Genomic DNA, 22,279 nt, shown 5'->3' on the forward strand with positions numbered 1-22,279 from the left:
AAGAGCAAACCGAAAGTATTATGATGATGTTGGTCTAGCTACTTTTATAGTGTACACAACAGATTTAAAAATAAATGCATACAAATAAGAGACTGTAACGACTAATGAGCTTGATTAGGAGATGCATAGGTTCCTACGCTTACACAACCAGCGCTTACTGCTGCGTCTACTCGAACACAGCTTGTTAACCTGGGTTTATTTATCATTAGGAAAGAAATAGTTCGTGTTTAAGGATAATATTGTAGTGAAATACATTGCACAAAAAAAGTTTGCAAAATGTGTTATCCTATTAATAAGCATTCTATCAGAATGTAGCTCGTTATAACACCCACTGTATATCTCTGTGTGTATTTAAAAAACAAAAAACAAAAAAACGAGATCAGTTTCAGCGCCAGGGCTTGTGAAGTAGTGTCGTGTGCGCTGCAAAGTTGTATCACTTTCAGACAAAAACTGGTAATAAAAACCAGTGACCCCAGCAATGTTACCCCCAAGCTCGCTGTCTCCACTGCCAGTCCCCCCCGCACAACACGCGGCAGATGGGAAGTGAAGCCGGGCTCCCTCTCCCTTCGATTGGCAGGGCTACAGGCTGTCGCGCGGTGGCGGGGGGACGGGGCGGATGAAATATTCATGCTGGAGTGAATAGAGCACCCTGGTAGGAGAGCGTGCCCGTTTAACCATCCGCGGCAAGGCTCATTACCTCGTGTCGGGGGAGGGGGCGCAGATCATGGTAATTCCCTCAGCATCACGGCCAACACACACCGTCGATTGCTTTCACTCTATCTCCATTAAACACTGCCTTATCCGTATTTTACAGCATTCAGACCTACAGCCATATATATATATATATACACATATATATATATATATAGTGTAATTATCATTATTATTATTATTATTATTATTATTATTATTATTATTATTATTATTATTATTATTATTATTATTATTATTATTATTATTATTATTATTAATAATAATAATAATAATAATAAAGTAAGACTCCAACAGTTCCAGTATTTACACCCATCACAAGCAGGGGCTAACAAACGGCGCGCATGTGATCACCGCTACACTGCACAGTGTGTTTTAATGAGGAGGGGGTCAGAGCATTATGATAATGGAAATTGATGTTGTGTTTATAATGAGCGATGAGCTCCACGGAAGAAGGGGGTGAGCTGAAAGTTGAACCGCCCCGCGGTGCGGCATATGGGAGATACGGGTTTGGAGCTCAGACTCTGTGGCGGGTGGCGCAAAGGATACAAAAACTTTGAAACAAAACAAAACACCGTGTGGCTGGTTATACAGATCTCATCTCTCTGTGCAGTATGACAGTCTGTTTGTTCTTTCATGTTGAAACCCGGGTGCACGCTATCACTTTTCACTGTATGCGACATGCTTGTCTGTAGGCTGCGATTGTTACACTTGCATTATTCTAACTGCAACGTCCAACCAATACTATAGGAGAAGAAGAATGAGAATAAACGCTAAGCGTTAGTGAAGTGAACGCTTTAATTTATATAATAATAATAATAATAATAATAATAATAATAATAATATACAGTGAATGGACCTGTGGTTGGTTAAATAGATTAATGGAGACAGAGAGAAAGACAGGCTATCAGTATTTCCCTGATAAACCTAACGATTTAAAATCAATAAAGAAATAATTTCCTGAAGCAGATTGGAAGGCTGTTGCAGTTGACTCAAGTGCAGGTGTCTCTCCAGAGTATTCCCCACCTGTTCGTTTTACAGCTTTCTGTTTTTTACAGCTTTCTGTCATCAAGATTGCATCACGTTTATAACTTATTTGAGAACGCTCTGGCCAAATGTACTTTAAAAACGGCAATGCAGGATGTTTCGGAGGTACGTCGCTTATCAGGTATTATAGCAATACAAACTCTCAACCCTCTTTTACTGTGCTGTGCGGTACGATTCCTAACCTGGAGCCAGGCGCCGGTGTGCGCACGCGTTTGTTTGGTAAGGGCGTTCGAAGAGTGCTATCCAAACAAATTTTTGCCTATTTGGTTATTTGCCCGTTTTTGAAGTGCGTTTCATTAGTGTACAGTTACACTCAGTGTTGACTCACAGAACTCACCTGCCTCAACAGTGGAACTTTAAAACTGGGTAAACTCAAGCCCTGCGTTCCGAGACAGTTTCAAGCCGAATTTTGAGATTATTATTATTAGTGTTGAAAAGAGCTATATATATATATATATATATATATATATATATATATATATATATATATATATAATTGCATAGAACGTAGCTATACTTTTAATATCAAACAAATTATTAATTAATTAATGAGAGAGCGAGTGGTTATTTCAATAATAATATAGTCTGCACGCAACGGGTTAACGCATGATGACAATCGCAGCTTCCTTTCAGAAACTATTGTGCAAAAGCTCAATCAGTGGTATTGTTTGAAATGTTTCACTGGTCTAAAGCATTTAAACTAATAGAGCAAACAGCCTGCCTGTTTGAAACACAGCGTCCAGTTGCATATTTATATATTGATATTGATATCAGCTAGGTGTTGAAGTGGATTTATGGAAACCCATTAGTTTTGGTCTCCTACTGTTTTGGATCGAGTTTGTTTAAACCCTGATCCAGTGGGAACAAGGCGCTAACTCCCTGCTCAGATAACAGCTTCAGGACTGATTGGGTACCATGGACAGCGAACTCGATTAAGAAAGCAACCACAAATTAATTGCAATTTATTTAAAAACTTGGTCAGTATATAATTGCATAACATCATCAGAAGGCAGGTGAGTAAATACCAAAGGTATTAGTAATGCACGTGGTAAAAGCGACTTTACACACAGACACGCGTTAATTAGAAGTTGCTCACATATGGACACTGTGAATTACAAGCGTACACGTCTAACAGATAACTTCGCAATAGTGTGTACACACACACACACACACACACACACACACACACACACACACACACACACACACATCTTACAGTTAACCAAGGTAAACTGATACCCCCTCAACACAGTTTGGTTAGGTTAGTAGCCAAAAGCCCTGTAATTAAATAATTACAGAGACAAACAGACACATGCGCCACCAATTATGTTTCAAATAAATGAATATTTAATGTGAAACAGGAGTCTTGTTTGAGGGGTTATTTGCGCATACGTTCACTCCCTGTGAGGGATTCGACCTGAATGCACACGGCTCAATTACAGGCCGCTGGCTTTGGGACAGTATTCCAAAACTTTCTTCCAAAAAAAAAAAAAAATCCCTGGACTTGTGGGGAGGGGTGCTGTGATTGGCTGAAAGCACGCGACACGCGCACAAAAAGGAGGAGACAGAGCGAGCAGCGGAATTTAAAGAGTGCGCTGAGAGATTGAAGAGAAGAGGAACTGGGGATCTGCAACAGATAAAGAGAAGCGACCTGAAGCGACAACGCTGCCCTATCAGCTGTTGAAGAGTTTACAGTGCATATCTGCTAGAATAGATTTAGTGGCCGTATAACTGCGCATACATTGCGGTGTTAAATAGTATTTATTGTGTGACTTTCACGCTGTTACTGGCCTAACTTGTATTTACACTGTTCTGCGAAAGAAAATGTCACTAGCAAATGCAAAACTGTCTCTGTTGGACTGGACAGAAGGGAATGTAGAGGAGCGTCAATCTGAACACCTGAAGTTTTCAGAAGTACCCAGACTGGCGAGCAGTGACCCCCGAAGCTGGCTCAACTCCACTTTGCAAGCAGCAAGCCCCGGGTACGCGCCGTACCCCTCCACTAGCGGGTCGGTGTCTGCATTATTCAACCACGAATCCATGGAGGAGGACTATGAAAAGATGATCACCGGCAGCAAGGTGTCAGGCACCACGGCCCTAACTGAGCAAAACCTCGCGCCTTTCACCGGCCCGCAGAAGCACAGGAGGGTCGCGGCTAATGCAAGAGAGAGGCGGAGGATGCACGGTCTCAACAGGGCTTTCGACCAGCTCAGAAGCGTCATCCCGTCCATGGAAAACGAGAAGAAGCTGTCCAAGTACGACACCTTGCAAATGGCGCAGATCTACATCAACGAACTGTCAGAGCTGCTGGACAATCTGAATGAAAGCGAGTGCAGCAGCCCCGGGACCCAGGGGAGAAGATGCAGCGTGCAGCAAACCTGCTCCCCCGGAGGGGTCGGGGGGCTCGGCGGGAGCTTCCCGCGGGATCCCCCGACTTCTTCGGCCAGGTTTTCCCAAGAGATCCCATCCTCAGCCGGACACTTGATCATCCTTTCTAACCCCAAATCCGGATTGGGGAATGACAGCAATTGCAAGATGAGCTCGTCCAACGGCAGTGATGGAGAGTCTTCCCATTTCAGTGACTGCGAGGACGGGCACACGGACAGACATTAGACCGGGCACACAGGGTCCGTTTCTGTCAGCTGCAGTCCTGTGGACTATAATGGGCTGGCGCTGGTGGGACAAAGTTAACCAGCCCGACAAAAGTGTGGTAGAATGGATTAAACTAAACGTTCTTTATTGTACCACATGCATGTGCTAAAAAAATATTTCAAAAACCTTATACCGAGTAAAAAAGGTAAACGTTTGTGAAATTCGAGGCGGCAATTAAGTCTAGCAACAGCTACAAAACAAGCAGCATTTATTCTCATTATTAACAACCAAAATACGTCCTACTCAGGGTCTGAAATGGGGATGACAGTCCTACCCACTCAGCTGGAAACTTTTTTTTTTTTTACATTTAACTTTTGTATAAATAAAGCCATGTAACCTTTATACACACTTTATATATTTTTAACTTATAATGTTAATTGTAAATTAGGTGGGCGTTTTATAGCACACGCCCATTAACTACGTAATACTCAACAGTGCTAAATTGAGAGACACTAAGAAATGTAATTAATTCATAATTCATTAAAGCCCTGAAGAGCATCTCTGTGTAGGGGTGTTGATTTTGTAAAACAAAACAAAAAAAAATGGAAATATGATAAAATGCAGCAGTGTGTCCATGTTGCACAGTAAATGCTTATATATTTACATAAAAAGAATACTGTAAAAAACGGAACATTTGCAAAAGTTAAGCTGTTTTTCCATTAAATTATACACATTTTCCTTACTTTTTCCCTATCTTTGATCACCACTGACATAATATACTGTTTTTTTTTATAAGCAGTGTAATTTATATTTTTTTTATTAAATTCAGGAGAGGTACAGTAGTTGCACTTTTTAATTCAGAACAGTCCCTATCTGTTGGGAGGAATTCTCAGATAGGTCTTTTAGATCTTATATATTGCTTTATGTCTGCAGGATATCTGTATTTTTTATTTCCTGTGATTATTATTTTTGTAAATATATCATTTTGCTATTTATGATTTTTGTTATTTTTCTTAATGTGTTTTTTTTTTTTAAATGCTTTATTATTTAATTTGTTTACTATTTGAAATAAATGTTTTTGATTCAGTTAAATCAGAATCTAATTTATTTTATGGCTTAACAGAGAAAATCCATGCAGCTCTAGTACAAATGAAGTTACCCCAATACAAGACATTGGTTCTTCCTAAATAAACAAAACCCATCGGCCTGTCCATTAGAGCACTCTTAGAACAGGCGTTCTATATAGAACCTTCAGGACGTCTCCGGAGCCCTTATTTTATTGAGTTCCATTTATTTAGCTTTCACATTAAGAGTTCGCTCTTCTAGTCAATAACTATTGAATCAAATCAATAAATATGCTGATATATCTTGATTTAATATAAACTGGAATAAATCAGAGTTGGCTCCTTTAAACTCCTATGGTACTGAAGCTTTACTCGACAATTATGGCTTTACTTGGGCTAGTAAGGGTTTTAAATATTTGGATTTTATGATTCACCGAAATTTGTCTTATATTGTAGAGTCAGTCCAAAATTATTTTATTCATTGGTCACCCCTATATCTCACGTTCAGAGCAAGAAGAGTTCACTGTCCTGCACACACACACACAGACCTGCTCATATTATACACAGAGTCAAGTCTGCCGCGACACATTAAGAGTTCAGTCTGTCTGTGCTGCCGAAGTCTCTGGGAACAAGTGCTGGCTGCATGAACTTGGGCACCTCCTTGGAGAAGAGGTTAGTGAGCCTCTGCTTGAAGCAGTCGGAGATCTCTGTCTCCGTGACGATGCACGACCTGGGGCTGGTGGAAAGAATGATTTCCTCTTCTTCCTGCTCAAAGCCACTCTTCTCTCCATGATCCTCTGATCTCAGCAGAGAGCAGGAGTCCTTGGGGCTGGGAGAGTCCTCCTCAGACTCCACCTCGAGGTGTTCCAGTCTATGACCAGGCCAGGGTTTCTCAAAGCCCAGATTGTGATAGAGAGGGAAATCGGACAGGTGCTCTTCAGTCGTGGGTTTGACCTCGGTGTAGTGGTGCAAGCTTTCAGGAGGAAGTTGAACGAACCTGTCTTCCTTGCTCTCCACATTTTGGTAAGAGCCTAAGGGAGAGCTGTTGTTATACATTGAACTTCTCACCTGGTCTGGGTTTTTGGGGCATTGGCTCTGTTCCGCAGAATGCAATTGAATCTCCTGTATGGTGGCATAGACTGTGTTGAGAGGGTCAGTCGCAGACACGGTCCCAGACTGCCCTGCTTGGTTCATCTTGGTTCTGTCTTTGAATAAGGCATTCCATGCTGGTTTGTTGATGTTCATAGACTTCCTCTGGGGGAGCTCTGGAGCTTCTACTTTGCCCCCCTGATTGAGGGCTGGAGGTGCCCTGGGATTGCTGGGTTCCTGGGCAGGGAGGCAGGACTGTGCTGGGTGTTGGGGAGTAGTCTCGTGGTCCTGCTCCGAGGCGCTCTTCCTCTTGCTCTTCTCCTGCCCGATGCCCTGCTCCATGGCTCTGAAGATCTCCGGCACGTTATTGGAGAGGAACATGAAATACCCTTCCCCCGACTTGCACCGTCGGCCCGCCTCGAACGTGAACGCAGTCTGGAACAACAACATCAAAAACCGTCAGTTTACGCCCCAGCCAGTCTGTCTATTCCTGAATAGAATAACATTGTTTCAAGGTGTGTTCTTCCATTTTGTTGCCTCTTAATAAAACCTTCATTCAGGATATGCAAATACTAGATAAACTGCTGCATCCTGGTTACTTTGCTGGGTGTGTTTGACCTGCAGCTCGTGTTTAGCTACAGCATTGTCTTTGCGCTGTCTGCATATTACAATCTGAAGCAGAAAATACAAACAAAAATGCAAAAGATCTTTTAACAGAAGGAAGAGAGAGGACCATTGATAACTTAATAAGAGATACTTTGTAAAATAAAATTAAAAACAAAATACAAATCTGGTCACATGACATGACAGGGTTTCTTTTTTTATGCTTAACATGCATGATCTCAACATATTTAGTAAGCAAGAGATTAGTAAATTAGAATTTAGGAAACGTTAAAGAAAAAAAAACACACATCACTTAACACTTAACCAACAGAAACCCCAGGCAATAACCAAGGTGAAGATGTGACTGCATGACAGTGACCTTGTCCTGGCCGAAGCGTCTCAGCAGTCGGTAGGGCCAGCAGTAGAGGACCTGTTTGCTTCGGGGCTCCAGCAGGGTGATGTCCTCCTTGCCAGCTGATAGAATGTAATCTCCATACAGATCACACCTGAGCGACGCTTCAGTGACCTGAACAGTCACCTGGAACTCCTGAGCTGTGGACAGGGAAACCACAGACCAGTGACGCTGCTGCTGATATTAAAATACATATTCAAGCATATGGCACTGCACCTTGCAACACCTTCTAGGTTTGCATTTGGAGGAGCTTATTTTAATGCCAGAAGTAGTTACTGCTTTACCTCCTTTCCATGATGAGTACAGCTCGTTTTCCTCCATGGATACCTCTGTACTCGATGATCTTGACAATGATTTCTGGTTATCATTACTCTGCAAAGCAAAAATGAAACATCATTGGGGAGCATTTGGTGTGTGATCCCGCTGGTCGCTACTGTCCTGCCCTTCCTCCTATAATCATACAAGTGAAATTGCACTGGACCTTAAACAAGCCCCCTCACCTCTCATTTCTTCAGTCTTTCACCCACTTTTGCATTCCTCTTACAGACATGTTGCTAAGATGCACATCACAGTGCACATTAATGGCAAACTCAGAAATGCACTGTGATCACCATTGTAAGGAAGCTAATTTGATGCCTGCAAATGAGTGCGCACAACACCAAAAGTCTCCATGCGTTGATTCCAATATTCAAAAGTTACACACATACAGCTTAAACATTAATCATGTAGCACCTAGTTAAACAGAAATCAATGTTCTGAGAGAAAGCTCAGGTATGGTCATGGTCTGTCATCAGGAGGGGATTCAGGTAGCTTTTCTCACTCACACTAATGAGTGCCTGTCTTATATATCTTGCCTAACTGTGTGTGTGTGTGAAGCTGAACTGTGAACTCTGCTGACACTCTGTTTTCCTCACAATATCTAAACAGTTTCACAATGTTGTTTCAGACACAGCACATGCACCTCTTCTGCACGGGGTCCAATGTACCCCACTTTATCAGTTCCTTGTTCTTGTGTGTCCCGGACTGGTTGAGTTTGAAAACATCCTCCCACCTTGCAGCTGAGCTTGGGCACAGTGTTCTCCAGTTGCTCACACTATGAGTTTAACCTTTGTTGACCCCCGACACAATGCCAGAACATGTTGATCTCCAGCCTAGTGCAGAGAGCTCTGGAGCCGGTCATACCTGGAATGCCAGCTCGCACAGCTTGCCCACCCAGTCCTGCGCGTCCTCGGACGCCAGTGCGTACGTGCGCTGGGTGGTGTTGAGGTAGAAGGCAGCGCAGTCTTTGGGGCAGGTCTCTCCGGGGGCGGCGGTCACGCTGATGCAGTCGGTCAGGCGGATTAGCTTCTTGTCGCTCTTCTTCACCCCCTGCTTGTTGGGTGCAAGGGCGCCCCCGCCTGCCCCATCCCGCACGTCGAGCAGCTCGACGCGGCCAATCCCGTAAGAGCTTGCAGGATACAGCATGAGCCAGGTCCTCTTCCAGCTTTTCTGCAGGGACACACACACCAGCAATAAAACTAGCCTCATTGTATCACTCATATTTACTCTTTTGTGGATGTAGCTGTGGCAGGTATCCACCACATTCTTAACAAAAACAACACATACGTTTGAGTAGGTAATTTTCCCATTCAACAAGGAAGATGATAATGATTATTATTATTATTATTATTATTATTATTATTATTATTATTATTATTATTATTATTATTCATTTCAAGTTATTAGCAAAGTTTTATTATCAATTTCCAACCTCTTATCAGCATTAGATTCATGGCCCACCTTTTTCTTCTGATGACAGATTCTTTGGTTCTTTGCTTGAATTTTATGCTCATGAAATTTTGTAAAAGTTATTTATTTCAAACAGCAATGCAGGAGATTGAAGCCACTTCCTGGTATAAAGTCACTTCCTGTGCTGTAGCTACTAACTGCTATCAGGTCATGTGATTAGATACCAGGAAGTATGTATTTGTGATGCACTGCAAAAAATATTTTTAGCTCTCCTTGAAGATCCTCAGATTTAAAAAGGTTGCTAGGTTTAGATATTGAATCGTATTTTGTCACACTTGTACTTGCTTGAACCAAAGTCATTGTATTTATCTTGCTCTTTAAATGTATTATTACTTGTACTCTGATACTTGAAATGTATTTGCTTACGATTGTAAGTCGCCCTGGATAAGGGCGTCTGCTAAGAAATAAATAATAATAATAATAATAATAATAATAATAATAATAATAATAATAATAATAGGTAGATTCAGGTAGAATGAAACTTCTATCGCTAATTAACCCTTTCATGCATGACATATTGAAAATAGCATAATAAATATATTTTCATTGACATGTCTTTCCATTTTTTCCCATTGCTTTATATCGTCGGCTTTTGGGCTGGCCGGTGGTTAGACTGGAAGCCGGCTCCGCTCTGCATAAGCCACACACGTTCTGGTGTGTTTAAACGATAAGCCCAACGATAGTATAATAGGGTGTGAACGACAGTATTATCACCTTGCAACGATAGTATTATCACTTTACGTTCAGGGGTAGTGCAAGAATTGCAATTGTATAACGCACAGTAATATTATCTATATGTTACAAAGGGTTAGTAAACACAGTGATGCAGAACTGAGCTGATGATGTGCAACACCAGTCAACAGGAAAAAAGATTTCTTCATGCCAAACACACAGCGCTCAGGCCGTTTCCTCTTCAGAGACCCATACAGCCCCAGATCCTCTATACAGACACATTAACCCTTCAACTGCTGCAGAAAACGCATTAAAAAAACATGTTGTGTCCTGTTTGATTGCATCTTTTGTCCATGTTACCCTAGGAGACAAACAAAAGTCTTGTCTTTAAAGACTACAGCTATGGCCAAAAGTTTTGCATCACCTAGATTTTTTTTTTTTTTTAACATAATTTGTATATTTAATTTAACATCATGATAAAAGTACACCGGAAACCATAACAGTAGTACAATATTTAGTGTTAGATTTTGAAATGTCACATTGTTCAATTGTTCTCAGTTTTTCATTAAGTATATGGAAAACTACACAGCGGTATGTAATACAATATGTTAACGTAACATTATTCAGCAGGGTTCATTCCACTTTAGCTGTTATAGGGTGATGCAAAACTTTTGGCCAGAGCTGTACACTAAAGCTCCATATTCATGGCCTCCTGGATTACTGTTGAAGATAACCAGTCTTCTGTGGTGCACCAAATCGAGCATGCTGTAGTCAAGATTTGATAGTATTCGGTTGCTGTAAGGCTAAGATATGAACCTTGTGTTCTTGCGTTCTTAGTAACCTGGTCTTGTCAGCAGTTTCTACAGTAGAGTTTTAAAAGGGGAAGACACATTTTCTCTTTATTAATTCACACACATAAAAAAGAAACTGGTTTCCTCATCTGTTGGAATTTTGGAGACCCAAAATGAACACCACCACGATGCTGGTGCCAAATAATACAGTGCTTGTTAGTAGCTCTGTCTCAAAGCTGAATTCTGTGGAATTACGGCAGGTGTTATCAGCACTGTCATTAGATTGATACCCTCACCGCAGCATTGAGAAACAGGGTACCTTAGCCACTATCTTCAAATAATAATGAATACTAAGACACAGCTCATATGATTCAACATACCCCACTGCTCACACCATAGGTTATTTCATTATTTATATGTTTTGGATTATATTGTGTTTGAAAGTCAGGAAATGGCTCTGAACGATCGTTGTTTTCTTTAACAGCCCCCCAGAACAGTTTCCTTATCATTTATTTATTTATCTACAAATCAGGGTGTACATTAGTTATAAAACAAATAACATGTTACTAGTTTAGCAAAAACACTTCTTTACCGCTAATACATGCCAAACAAAACATTCGTGCATATAAAACAGACCAATAATAATAATAATAATAATCATGGTTATATCTTAATTTAAAAAAATAAAAATTAAGAACGCACCTTGCCGAACTTGACCCCTTGTAAATACAGCATCCCCTCCTTGGACGTGTGCTCCATGGTGTGCTGTTGCAGGTCTGGCCAGCGTCAGCATGTGAGCTCGCTCCGGGACAGCGGCTTCCTCCAATTACCAGCTACTTCCCTGCTTTTATTACACACAACTCAAAACTGCTTACGTGCTCTCAAACCTTTCACAGGCTGCAAAACTCTCGCTTCTCCTTCAACCTCTCCAAAAAAACAATGATGCAGGAGGTAAAGCATATAAAGAAACAAGCTCAGGTGCTCAAGCAAGTGTGCAGTCTATTTATAAGCGTGTGGGTGCCAGAAATATTACATATGACTGCAGGGTGATCTGTACTTATTACAATTTCTGAAGACCTCGGTATACATGTGGTGCATTTGAGGTATCAGAAAAATCACTGAGACGGTCTGCACCAAACCCAAATTCAGAACACGGATTATATTATTCATTCATTGATCATTTAGCAGATGCTTTTATCCAATGCCACTTACAGAGACTAGGGGGTGAACTATGCATCACAACTGCTGCTGCACAGTCACTTGCATATCGAAAGAAAAAAAAAATACTTGATTAATCGACGAGCCCATTGAAATCAATGGGTCTGCTGTGCAGATCACACAGAAGCTATACTGCTCAATAAATAGATTTCAGAACAGTCATTACAAGGTCATCATAGCCATACCAATCCACATTGAATTGGGACATGACTGACTGATGATGGCGAATTGAGATTATCAAGAGGACGCATTTGCAATTACTGCAGTACACAAAGAAATAATATAACACAAGTACAGGAAGTACGCAGGACTTAAACGCTATGAAAAAAATCCAAAGAGACGACAGGGGAACTGTCCTCACATACGCAACTGGAGCGGAGGCCACAGCAGCAACACTGTTGTTTATCCTGGTAAAGACAAAACCGCTTTGAAACAGGGCAAGATCTACATTTCACTCCCTTGTAGTTACAATGCTAAAACATTACATATATAAGCAAATTAGGTATATCTGTAACATTTTGATATCACGATGCAGCCTCCCATTTATAACTATTTCTAGTCTGACAGTGGCACAAACAGTAGCTTATATTTTGTAGAAAAAAAAAAATTGACATGTAATGGGCTTTCTTTGAAAACGTCTACTTTGTGAAATATTGTGCCCTTCCAGACACTTCTCCTTTTGTTTAAATTCCACTGTGTGTTTCTTCTCAGTAACCACTTTATTCACTTCCATGAAAGATGAGAAGATGCAGAAGTACAGGAGGTGCACAGAAAGGATCTGACTGGTCTCACTCAGCTAAGAGAGTCAAGCAGTTACTATCACAATGGCCAGTCAGACGCAGAAAGGATTTGACTGGTCCCACTCAGCTTAGAGAGTCAAGCGGTCACTATCACACTGGCCAGTCAGACACAGAAAGGATTTGACTGGTCCCACTCAGCTTAGAGAGTCAAGCGGTCACTATCACACTGGCCAGTCAGACGCAGAAAGGATTTGACTGGTCCCACTTAGCTTAGAGAGTCAAGCGGTCTGAACAGTCAGACCACACTGCTGTCCCAATCAGGCTTTCTCAAAGTTTCAAAAGAAGTTAGGGAACAAATTCTTAACAAATTCTTAACTTATTTTACCACCCAAGGGTCAAAACACATGGCGCTGCTGCTCTGTTCCCAGGTATGGTAACCCCTAACCTAACTTGAGGAAACTACAGATTGTACATAAAAGTGGCTCCTATGGGACAGGATTAAGAAACAAGAAGAATGCAGATCCAGGAATTAACTTGAATGCCGTTTATTAGAGACGCCTTTATTATTCTTTTGTGAAAACCACATAAACAGGTTTCTCAACAAAATACTTTTCCTCATTGTACAACTTTAACAAAAAGAAACTCACAAATACTGTATACAGTATGCATTTCTGTTGAATAATCTTACAAAAAAAAAAGGTATATCAATTTGCTTTCACATATTGAAAACTGGACAATCATAATTCACCTGCCCATCAGGTGAAAGAATATTTACTAACCATGTTGTCTAAATGATGTAGCAAACAAAAAGGAATAAAATGGGTTTTAAAATGCCTTTGCTCCCACCCCAGTCCAGCCGGCAGTGACAAACAGAAAGTTTCTGCATCTCTGTTACAATGTCAGGCACTGGGGTTCCCCTGCCCGGGGAGGTGGAATAAGACACGCCCTCCACACTACAGTACATGTTGCTGTGTGAAGCAGTAACACAGTGTGGGGCACAGCTGAGCAGACTGTACATATCAGAAATCCACCCAGCTCTGCGGAAACATGTACCGGGAGGTCCGCTGTGCTGGAAGCCCAACAGTCATTCTGTCCTTGAAATAGAAGTGTAAAAAATCCAGCCCAGCCCAGCCCAGCCCAGTCCAGTCCACGTGGCATGACTAGAAGTCCATGGAGCTGTGCGCCAGGTAGTCCTTGCGTCCGATGTTGCTGACCTGTTTGGTCTGCATGGCTTCCAGCTTGGGACAGTCTGTGATACGATGACCCAAACCTCCGCAGAAGGTACAGCCTCTCTCCCCTGGAAAAAAAATAACAGCATAGTTATTATTTTAATTAATTAGTCATTTAGCAGGCGCTTTTATCCAAAGCGAGACTAAAGGGTGAACTATGCACAACAACTCCTGCAGTAGAGTCACTTAAAATAAGACCTCAGTTTTATGATTCTTCTGTAGGACGGAGCATAGGAAGTGAGTCAGTGACCTTCTGGTATCAAGCCCCTGTCTTTAACCACTGAACCACCATGTTAGGGAAGTAAGATACACATACATTCAACTACCTCAAATTTCACTTCCTCTCTTTATTGGAACTGTGCTGACAGTTTCACTGTGCTGTGTATTCAGTTTCCTCTGCAGGAGAGATTTGACACTTGGGAAAGGAAGGGAGGCAGTGGGTCCCCAGTACAAATGACTGCAATCTGTGCTGTAAGCTGTGTGCCACAGTGAGAGTGCAGAATGAGCAGCTCAGAGCCCTTACCACCAATATCCAGCATGGTCTCGTCTTCACTCTGCAGCACCTGCAACACAGGGGGGACCTTCTGCTTCGCCTCAATCAGAAGAGCCTTCAGGTCCATTAGCACAGACTCGTCTAGGAAGAACAATACACAGTCACATACATACAGGAGATTCGCAAACAGCGATTCAATCAGCTTCAAGTCAAGGATCAAAAAGCTACAATGAAGTGAACACCTATCTCTTAGAAAAGAGGGCCAGATGTTAGGGGCCTAGAATACCACTCTCTAATGAAAAAAAAATTAACAGTGGTTTTGTTACAAAAGGGCAAAGTTATAATAATATAAATCACACCGGCAGAAGTTTGATCAATTTATAGTAAGCAAAGCAGAGTTCCTGTGGTCCAGCCTGTCTCTTGGGTCTCCTCTACAATAGACTATTTACCAGAGGCACAGAGAAACTGGGCTCTTACCACAGGCTTTGTTGATGAAAGTCGTGGCAATCCCTGTCTTTCCGGATCGACCCGTACGCCCGATTCTGTGGACTGCAGAGAAAATGATTATTAAAAAACAGGATTGTCACGAAAGCCTTCAACTAAAACAACAAGCATATGCTAGTAATACAATACATACGCCAGGTTCTAAACAGGACACCAGGGTGATTAACCCATCAGTGATGCAGTTGAGGCTCCCCCAATAAAAGCAATGGCGATCAGTAACCGATTAATGGCTGTATTTCCAGCAGCAATGTTAAGGTTTATCCGCGCCATAATCATACCGTAATTCTCGATCTCCTCTGGCATGTCGTAGTTCACCACGTGCTGGATAGCTGGGAAATCCAAGCCTTTGGACGCAACGTCAGTGGCCACCAGCACATCCTTCTTTCCTTCCTTAAAGGCTTCGATGGCCTTGGTTCTCTCCTCCTGATCTGAAAGCACACAAGAGAAGCCCCAGCATGTGCTTATACAAATGTACCAAGATCTAAAAATCAGATTTAGATGGAAGGATCAAGAGACAAAGAGATAACAAGAGAGAGGCAGGGGTGTTGGAGAGACCGGGGCTACAGCATTCACCTAAAACTGACAAAACAGATCTAAATATTAACGTTGCATACTAAGGCTGAAAACCACCAGCAGATTAAGCATCATTTTTCATGTTTGTAAGATGGCTAAAAATACAAAAATCAGACCACAAAGACCTACCACCACCATACAGTACTTGCATGTAAAAATACAAGTGTATCGAGATTCTGAGACTGTCAACAAAGTATATCTGAAGCAAGCTACTGATCAGTCAGTTCTCTAGATCTATGAAACTCTGAAGTGTGCGCACCCCTCCACTACATCCCCAGTTAGAGATTATAAATAAATAAGCACTAGCCTTGACAGCAGTGATGGACAGGCTCCACTTACCTTTTCCTCCATGAATGGCCACAGCCTCCACTCCCTTAAGCAGGAGATACTCATGAATGGCATCTACATCTGCCTTCTTCTCTGCAAACATGAGCACCTATGAACAAAGGAGAAACGCTTAGGACCGGGCAATGGAAACAGCAGCAGCCCTGCTCATATCCAAACCAATTCCCTCCGGCAACAACACTGATGCTCTGAATAAACAGAGACTGGGGGAACAGAAAATCAACATCAGCATTGATGTGGAAACAGAAACAGGATGGAGTTCCAAGCAGAAGGCCATTTCTGCTGGGAAAACGCTGTTTTTGTGAAACACATTCACAGCTGCATTCATGCTGTGCTGTATACACTGTATTCTATTGAATTGCTTTCATACTAGAAAATAATTTAACAGCCCCAGATGATCTATTATAAAAGGGGGGGGGGGGTTCAGTGCTGACTGTAAAGTTTGCTTGAATTCTTTTAATTTTAATCATCTTCTTGTACGATTATCTTTTAAACATTGTATGTCCACGTTCCAACAAGGTGACATGAAAACGCAGAAGCAGAAGCAGCAGCAGCAGCAGCAGCAGCAACACAAACATTAAAAACATTATTACAAGACTAAAAATAAACCTAACTGAACCACGTACTGGAGGTGGAGTCTTCTGCAAACACTCCAGAAGGTAAACCATCTTTGCTTCCTCTTTCACATATTCCACTTCCTAAAACAAGAAAGGCAAACACAGTTCTGAATAGATTCCAGGTTATAAGGCTAAGAACAGAGCCCCCTGTATCAGTGCTGCTCAAAGCCCTACCTGTATGACGTCCAAGCTGGCTGCTCCCGCACGGCCCACGTTGATAGTGATGGGCTTCACCAGGGCACTTTTAGCAAAGTTCTGGATCTTCTTTGGCATAGTGGCACTGAAGAGCAGAGTCTGCCTCTGACCCTAGAGGGGATGATCAAACAAGATTGTATTGTACCATCAGGGAAACTGAGGCTTTACATTCAGAGCTTTAAAACTCAGTAATGTATACGGACCTCCAAATTCAAAGTGTGGTGCACTACATCAGAACTACCAGGAAACATCTGAGGGATGGTTTGTGTTTTAATGTTTAAACTACAACAGGATTTTCGCAGTTAAGAGTTTATTGGAATGAACCAGTGTTGCTGTTCATCCCTGCCCAGCACCCTCAACTCTACACAGAGCTTGAAAGAGGCTGTGGATCAGTACAGTGAGATCACGCTCTTTTCTGGACCAGAAGGCAACTGATCCAAAAGATGGAATTTATTTACAGCAGCAGAGAAATGATCATGCATGCACACTATCAAAATGATCTTCACTTCGTCAAACCAGCGGAAGACAGCTTCTTCTGAAACAAGTTCCTCAAACTCCTTATCAGCTTTTAACCCTTGTACGGTTTCATTATTGTGGGTGCCAGACAGAACCCTGCCATTCTTGGAAACAACTGAGGGTTAAGTGTTACACAAGGAGCTATTCAAAACACTGCAGACCAGTAACGAGTTCCAGAAAAAAATAACTCAAAACAGGCAGACTGCTGGTACAATTTTGGAAAAATAACTTACTTCCACATGAGACACTAAAACTATTTAATTACATATCAGTAATTAAATAGAAAGAGATGGAAATAAGATGAAAATGAATCCACTCCTGGAGTTTCAGAAGACACACCTGTTAGCACATATCCTGTGGCTAACCAAGCTTGTAGCAAAACTGCTATGCAATGTACTTCCATCTCTGTATATGTAGTGTTGTAAATAGGGCCATGGAAAATTCACGATTTCACGGAAATAGTGTATTTGACTGCCTGCAACAATAATAAAACTACGACTAATAGATCTTATATTTATCATGGTGTCAGTCTTGAATGTCACATCTTTGCCACTAGATGCAATCCCTGATTTCACAAGCTGTAGAGATAAAATTGAATCTTAGAAGCATCTAGCACAGTCCGTTTCCATGGCCCTAGTTATAAACAACTGCCCGCACTGCCCCCCCCCCACCTCATGAGAGTTGAGTTACCTTGAAGTAGGAGAAGATGGTCCTGATGTCCTCCTCGAAGCCCATGTCAATCATCCTGTCTGCCTCGTCCAGTGCCAGGTAACGGCAGATATCCAGCCCCACCATCTTCTTCTGCAGCAGGTCCATCAGCCGCCCGGGAGTGGCCACCATCATGTGAACCCCTCTGACGAGAGAAAAGGACACCCCTCTCAATCTCTCAACACTGCCTTCAACAATTTCATTCAGGACTTTAAAAACAAACACTCGGTGCCAGACTATAAGGTACAACTCCGACGAAGGCACAAGCCAAGCCTCCTTGAGTTTCTTTTAGCTCGTGTTTGTGACAAGAATTGAAGTTTCTACTAATGTAGTAAAAACAGCATGGATGAAGTGTACTACGATAAGAAGTGGGGCTGCAACAACAGCACGGTATCTCCCACTCGGGTAACAAGGATTCACATTCTGAAGCCATCTCTTTGTAGACTGGAAGCCATCGCTGGATATTAATGTACACTTACTGGTTGACCACTTCCATCTGCTCCTTGACGGACATGCCCCCGATGCACAGGGCGCAGCGCAGTTCAGGGGCCCCCTCCTCCTGCAGGAGCCGGGAATAGTACTCGATGATGCCGTGGGTCTGCCGAGCCAGCTCTCTCTGCCAGGGGAGAAGAGAGGAATGATCACAAGAAAACCACAAGGCCGGGACTCCAATCGGCATGTTCCCATTTGCTGGATTCCATTTGCTAATATAGTCTGTTTTGGGTTACGCAATTAGTTTATGTTAATGCTGAAGTTGTATTATAACAACAGCGAGGGTGCTTTACAGAATAACAGAACGATATCTTTAAGGGCTGATTCAGGAAAGAAAGCATACTGCACATAATGGCATGCTGGTGCTGGGTATGGGTTCAGTTCCTCGCAACGCTCTCTTTCTTCCAGCAGACAGGGGCGTAGCAGAACTTACCGAGGGGCAAATGATGAGTCCATATGGGCCCTCTCTCTTGGAGAAGGGAAGCCTCTTCTCCTGCTCGAAGGAGAACATGATGAGCGGCAGCGTGAACACCAGAGTCTTTCCAGAGCCGGTGAAGGCGATTCCAATCATATCTCTGCCTGACAAACTAGCACAGCACACAGACACAGGGTCAACCCACACCTCCTGCTGAACATGAAGAAGCTGCAGCAGGAGCCTAACATGCAATGTGCAGCTGGGCCTGCAGTTATTCTATACTGCTCAGCCCAAGATCTCACACAATAATACAAGCAGCAGGATACACTCGCACTCACTGTGCCACCTAGTGACTAGTTCTCTTGTGTGAAGAAAAACTGTAAAAAGTTCAATGAAATGTACTGAAGAGTTTAAGAAATGCCAGTAAAACACCATGACTTACACTGTAGGGATTCCCTGGATCTGAATTGGTGTTGGATGAATAATCCCTTTCTTTTTTAAGCCTCTTAAAATTGCTGCCAAAAGACAAAGAGAAAGTGAAAATGAACTGCGAGACAGATTACAAGCAGCCACAAGCCCACCTCACCCCTGATCTACACTACCACCTCACAGTGTGGTTCAGAAACAGAAACGCACCCACACGCAGTGCTACCTTGCTATAAGTCAGCAGCCAGCAACTACCATTAAGAGGTCATTTAATTATAAAGTCTTACAAAGGGATCTGCAGTTATAAAATGCAGGGTCTTCACTCACTTTAATTTGAGGCATTTTACCAGAACATAACTCATGAAGTTCTGTTACATGATGCCCCCCAACCTGACGAGCACGGCTGTACCTGCAGGCAGCTTCATCTCTTTGAAGCTCTTGATAGGTGGTGGGATGCCATCCCCATCGACCAGGATGTGGTACTTCTTCCTTACGCGATCGTTACGAGCTGGCGGCATGCTCAGGATAAACCGCGGAGCCTTCCAGCTGCAGGAAACACAAGGCAACCGAACATTGTGACATCACTGAACAGGACTGTGACATCACTAAACTTCAGATGGCCCATTCCACGTTACGCGTGTTACAGCAACATTAAGGACTCTGGAAACCACTCCTTATGGGCTCTTTGGAATAGGCCAAATGCTCCTACAGTTTAAAAGGACTGATAGAGTAGCACACTGACCTTGTTTTTATCGGATCTTCATAAGTAATGCCTTTAGCCATCTCTTTCACAGACATTAAAGCTAAAAAAAACACACACACATCAGTATTAGTGATCTCTCGAGGTTAAAATCATTCCTGCCTTTTTCTCACACCTTACCCTTTTAGTGGCACCCTTTCTATTATCACAGGATGCATATTTAGAATCTGTGATTGTGACTCATCTATAACCAAACATTCAAACCGACCAGATCACACATGACCTGCAGGACATTTCTGATTTCTGAAAACGAGGCACTCACCTCTTCCCTCGGCAACACTCTCCAGAATCTTCTCCTCCTCCTTCAGCTGCTTCTCTTTAGCCGATTCCTTACGAGCTTAAAGATTAAAAAGAATAGATTAGCAGTCAGTTGTTTGTTTACTAATCTAACCAGGAAGAATTCTGGCATATGCATTGTCAAATTCTAGGCATCTTCGGTCCCATCTGATCTAAAGATGGCTTTAAGATGAGCCGTTTAACTGAACACAAATCGTTTCTTTAAACGGTGACCCTAGTTCTGTGAAAACACAGGGGTTGTATTAGAGCAATGAAGCGTTCTCCATCATGATGAGTAAGCCCAGAGTAAACAGCAGGTCCTTGCTGGTCCATACCTTCTGCCTTCTCCTTCAGGTGCTGGTGCTGGTCCAGCAGGCTGACGTTGGAGCGTGGGCCCAGGCCCTCCTCATCGTCCCTGTGCTCACTGCCGCTGTCTCTCAGCTCCTCGTCGGTCAAGCCCTTCCCTCGGAGACGCAGCAGCTTCTGCATCTGAACACACACACACACACACAGAGCAGCGGGCAGCGTTACTCACAGCCATCAAAACCAGCGCAATCTTTACATGTGCAATGCATTAATAAGAAATAGCCACTGGGGGAAGCAGCATCTTATACTTTCCTATCATAGCTCAAATTCTCCTATTTAACACCAACACAGAATTTAGCAATGCCTATAATGAAAACATGAGACCCAGTGTGTTTCCATATCAATGAAAACATGAGACCCAATGTGTTCTCCATTTGGATATTTTATTTGTTTTTAAATATGGGTTACATTTCTTGACACTTTTAATCCAGGTGAACAACACCACTACATGCCCCTTGAAGGACACAAAGTGCTTGACCAGGAAGTGTGGTCCTCAGTATGAATGTACCACAGGCCATACAGTGGTGTTCAGACATTAAGACAGTTTACCATTTGCTGTTTCCTCAGCTTGACAGGGACATAAGGGACATAATCTTTATCATCCTCCGACTCCACGGATCCCTGCTCCTCCTCATCCTCAACGTGGGCCCTCTGTAAAAACAAAACACACAGAAACAAACTTTAGGATTAGCTAGTTCAGTGCCAACCACACAGACTTTAGGATTAGCTAGTTCTGTGCCAACTCGAGCACATAACGCTAGAGTGGAAATAAGACTCCAAGTGCATACCATTTGTGAAATGTGTAAGAATCATAATAATTAATATTCTCCGCTGCTCGATTACCCTGCACGTTTAATTAATCTGTAACTGTAATCGGTAACTTTGAAAGACTCACTCTGCAGGAAACTCGAAGAAAATAATATGAAAATCGGTTTACAGTAACACAACTTGTGAATGAAGTTACAACACTGTAACCGCCACTGTACTAAATACCAGAAACATAAACAACACCGCGCAGCAGTACTCGCCTTCCGCTCTCTGCTCTCCGTCTCCATCTCTGATTCAGATCTCCAAACAGGACTTCCAGTACACAATACAAATAGAAACGTCTTCCCTTTCCTCAATGTGTATGTTTACAATGTGATTTATTTTCCCTACACACCCGAAAGTGCCTTGTGTGCGTCAGTCTCGCGTTGTTGTGGGAATGTCCTGCTTGTACTACGGTGGTCGGATAGGTACAACCATCTCAAGAACGTTCCACTGAATAGAACAAAAACGCGAAATTCTACTCAGTTCCTGCCACCAAAGTGGCAGAAATCAAGCCAGGCCATGTGCGCGCAGTAGTAGGGCTACTTTATCACTATTACTGTATCCCTGTAGCAGGTATAGCACCGAAATGTGTTTGTTTTTTCTGTGGACGGTTGTTAAATCTTATGTGCGATTGATTAATTTTTTTTTTTTTTGGATTGGATGGATAAACTGGGATATGAATGTGATTCATTGGTTGATTGTGTTGAAAAGGATGGATACAGTTGTCCGCTGTTATATAAAAACCCCAGTGCAATATGAAGTCTGCATCTCAAGGAGTGTTTCACTGAGACATGGTGTTGAAAGTGCAACAGGATGGCCTCCTAAAC

The 22,279-nt window shown here is 42.4% G+C and overlaps 3 protein-coding genes across 3 annotated transcripts; 1 reads left to right on the forward strand and 2 right to left on the reverse strand.

Annotated features, from left to right (window-relative positions):
- Positions 1 to 2,960: 2,960 nt before the first annotated feature.
- Positions 2,961 to 5,320, forward strand: LOC117431078 (transcription factor Atoh1-like). The gene has a single exon (XM_034051689.3). The coding sequence runs from the start codon at positions 3,583 to 3,585 to the stop codon at positions 4,369 to 4,371; it is 789 nt and encodes a 262-aa protein (XP_033907580.1). The 5' UTR covers positions 2,961 to 3,582; the 3' UTR covers positions 4,372 to 5,320.
- A 117-nt stretch (positions 5,321 to 5,437) lies between these two features.
- LOC117431425 (docking protein 3-like) lies at positions 5,438 to 11,561 on the reverse strand. Its single transcript, XM_034052306.3, has 5 exons — positions 11,472 to 11,561; positions 8,701 to 9,006; positions 7,803 to 7,890; positions 7,486 to 7,658; positions 5,438 to 6,938 (listed from the first exon to the last, which is right to left on the reverse strand). The coding sequence occupies exons 1-5, from the start codon at positions 11,526 to 11,528 to the stop codon at positions 6,003 to 6,005; spliced, it is 1,560 nt and encodes a 519-aa protein (XP_033908197.3). The 5' UTR covers positions 11,529 to 11,561; the 3' UTR covers positions 5,438 to 6,002.
- Positions 11,562 to 13,256: 1,695 nt separating this feature from the next.
- LOC117431226 (probable ATP-dependent RNA helicase DDX41) lies at positions 13,257 to 22,069 on the reverse strand. The gene is made up of 17 exons (XM_034051967.3): positions 21,671 to 22,069; positions 21,192 to 21,293; positions 20,612 to 20,765; positions 20,263 to 20,337; positions 19,983 to 20,043; positions 19,650 to 19,786; positions 19,257 to 19,329; positions 18,833 to 18,986; positions 18,387 to 18,523; positions 17,890 to 18,052; positions 16,663 to 16,794; positions 16,498 to 16,569; positions 15,866 to 15,962; positions 15,232 to 15,381; positions 14,927 to 14,998; positions 14,480 to 14,590; positions 13,257 to 14,024 (listed from the first exon to the last, which is right to left on the reverse strand). The coding sequence occupies exons 1-17, from the start codon at positions 21,695 to 21,697 to the stop codon at positions 13,888 to 13,890; spliced, it is 1,854 nt and encodes a 617-aa protein (XP_033907858.2). The 5' UTR covers positions 21,698 to 22,069; the 3' UTR covers positions 13,257 to 13,887.
- Positions 22,070 to 22,279: the final 210 nt, after the last annotated feature.

This window comes from Acipenser ruthenus, chromosome 22, assembly GCF_902713425.1.
Source record: "Acipenser ruthenus chromosome 22, fAciRut3.2 maternal haplotype, whole genome shotgun sequence".
NCBI lineage: Eukaryota > Metazoa > Chordata > Actinopteri > Acipenseriformes > Acipenseridae > Acipenser > Acipenser ruthenus.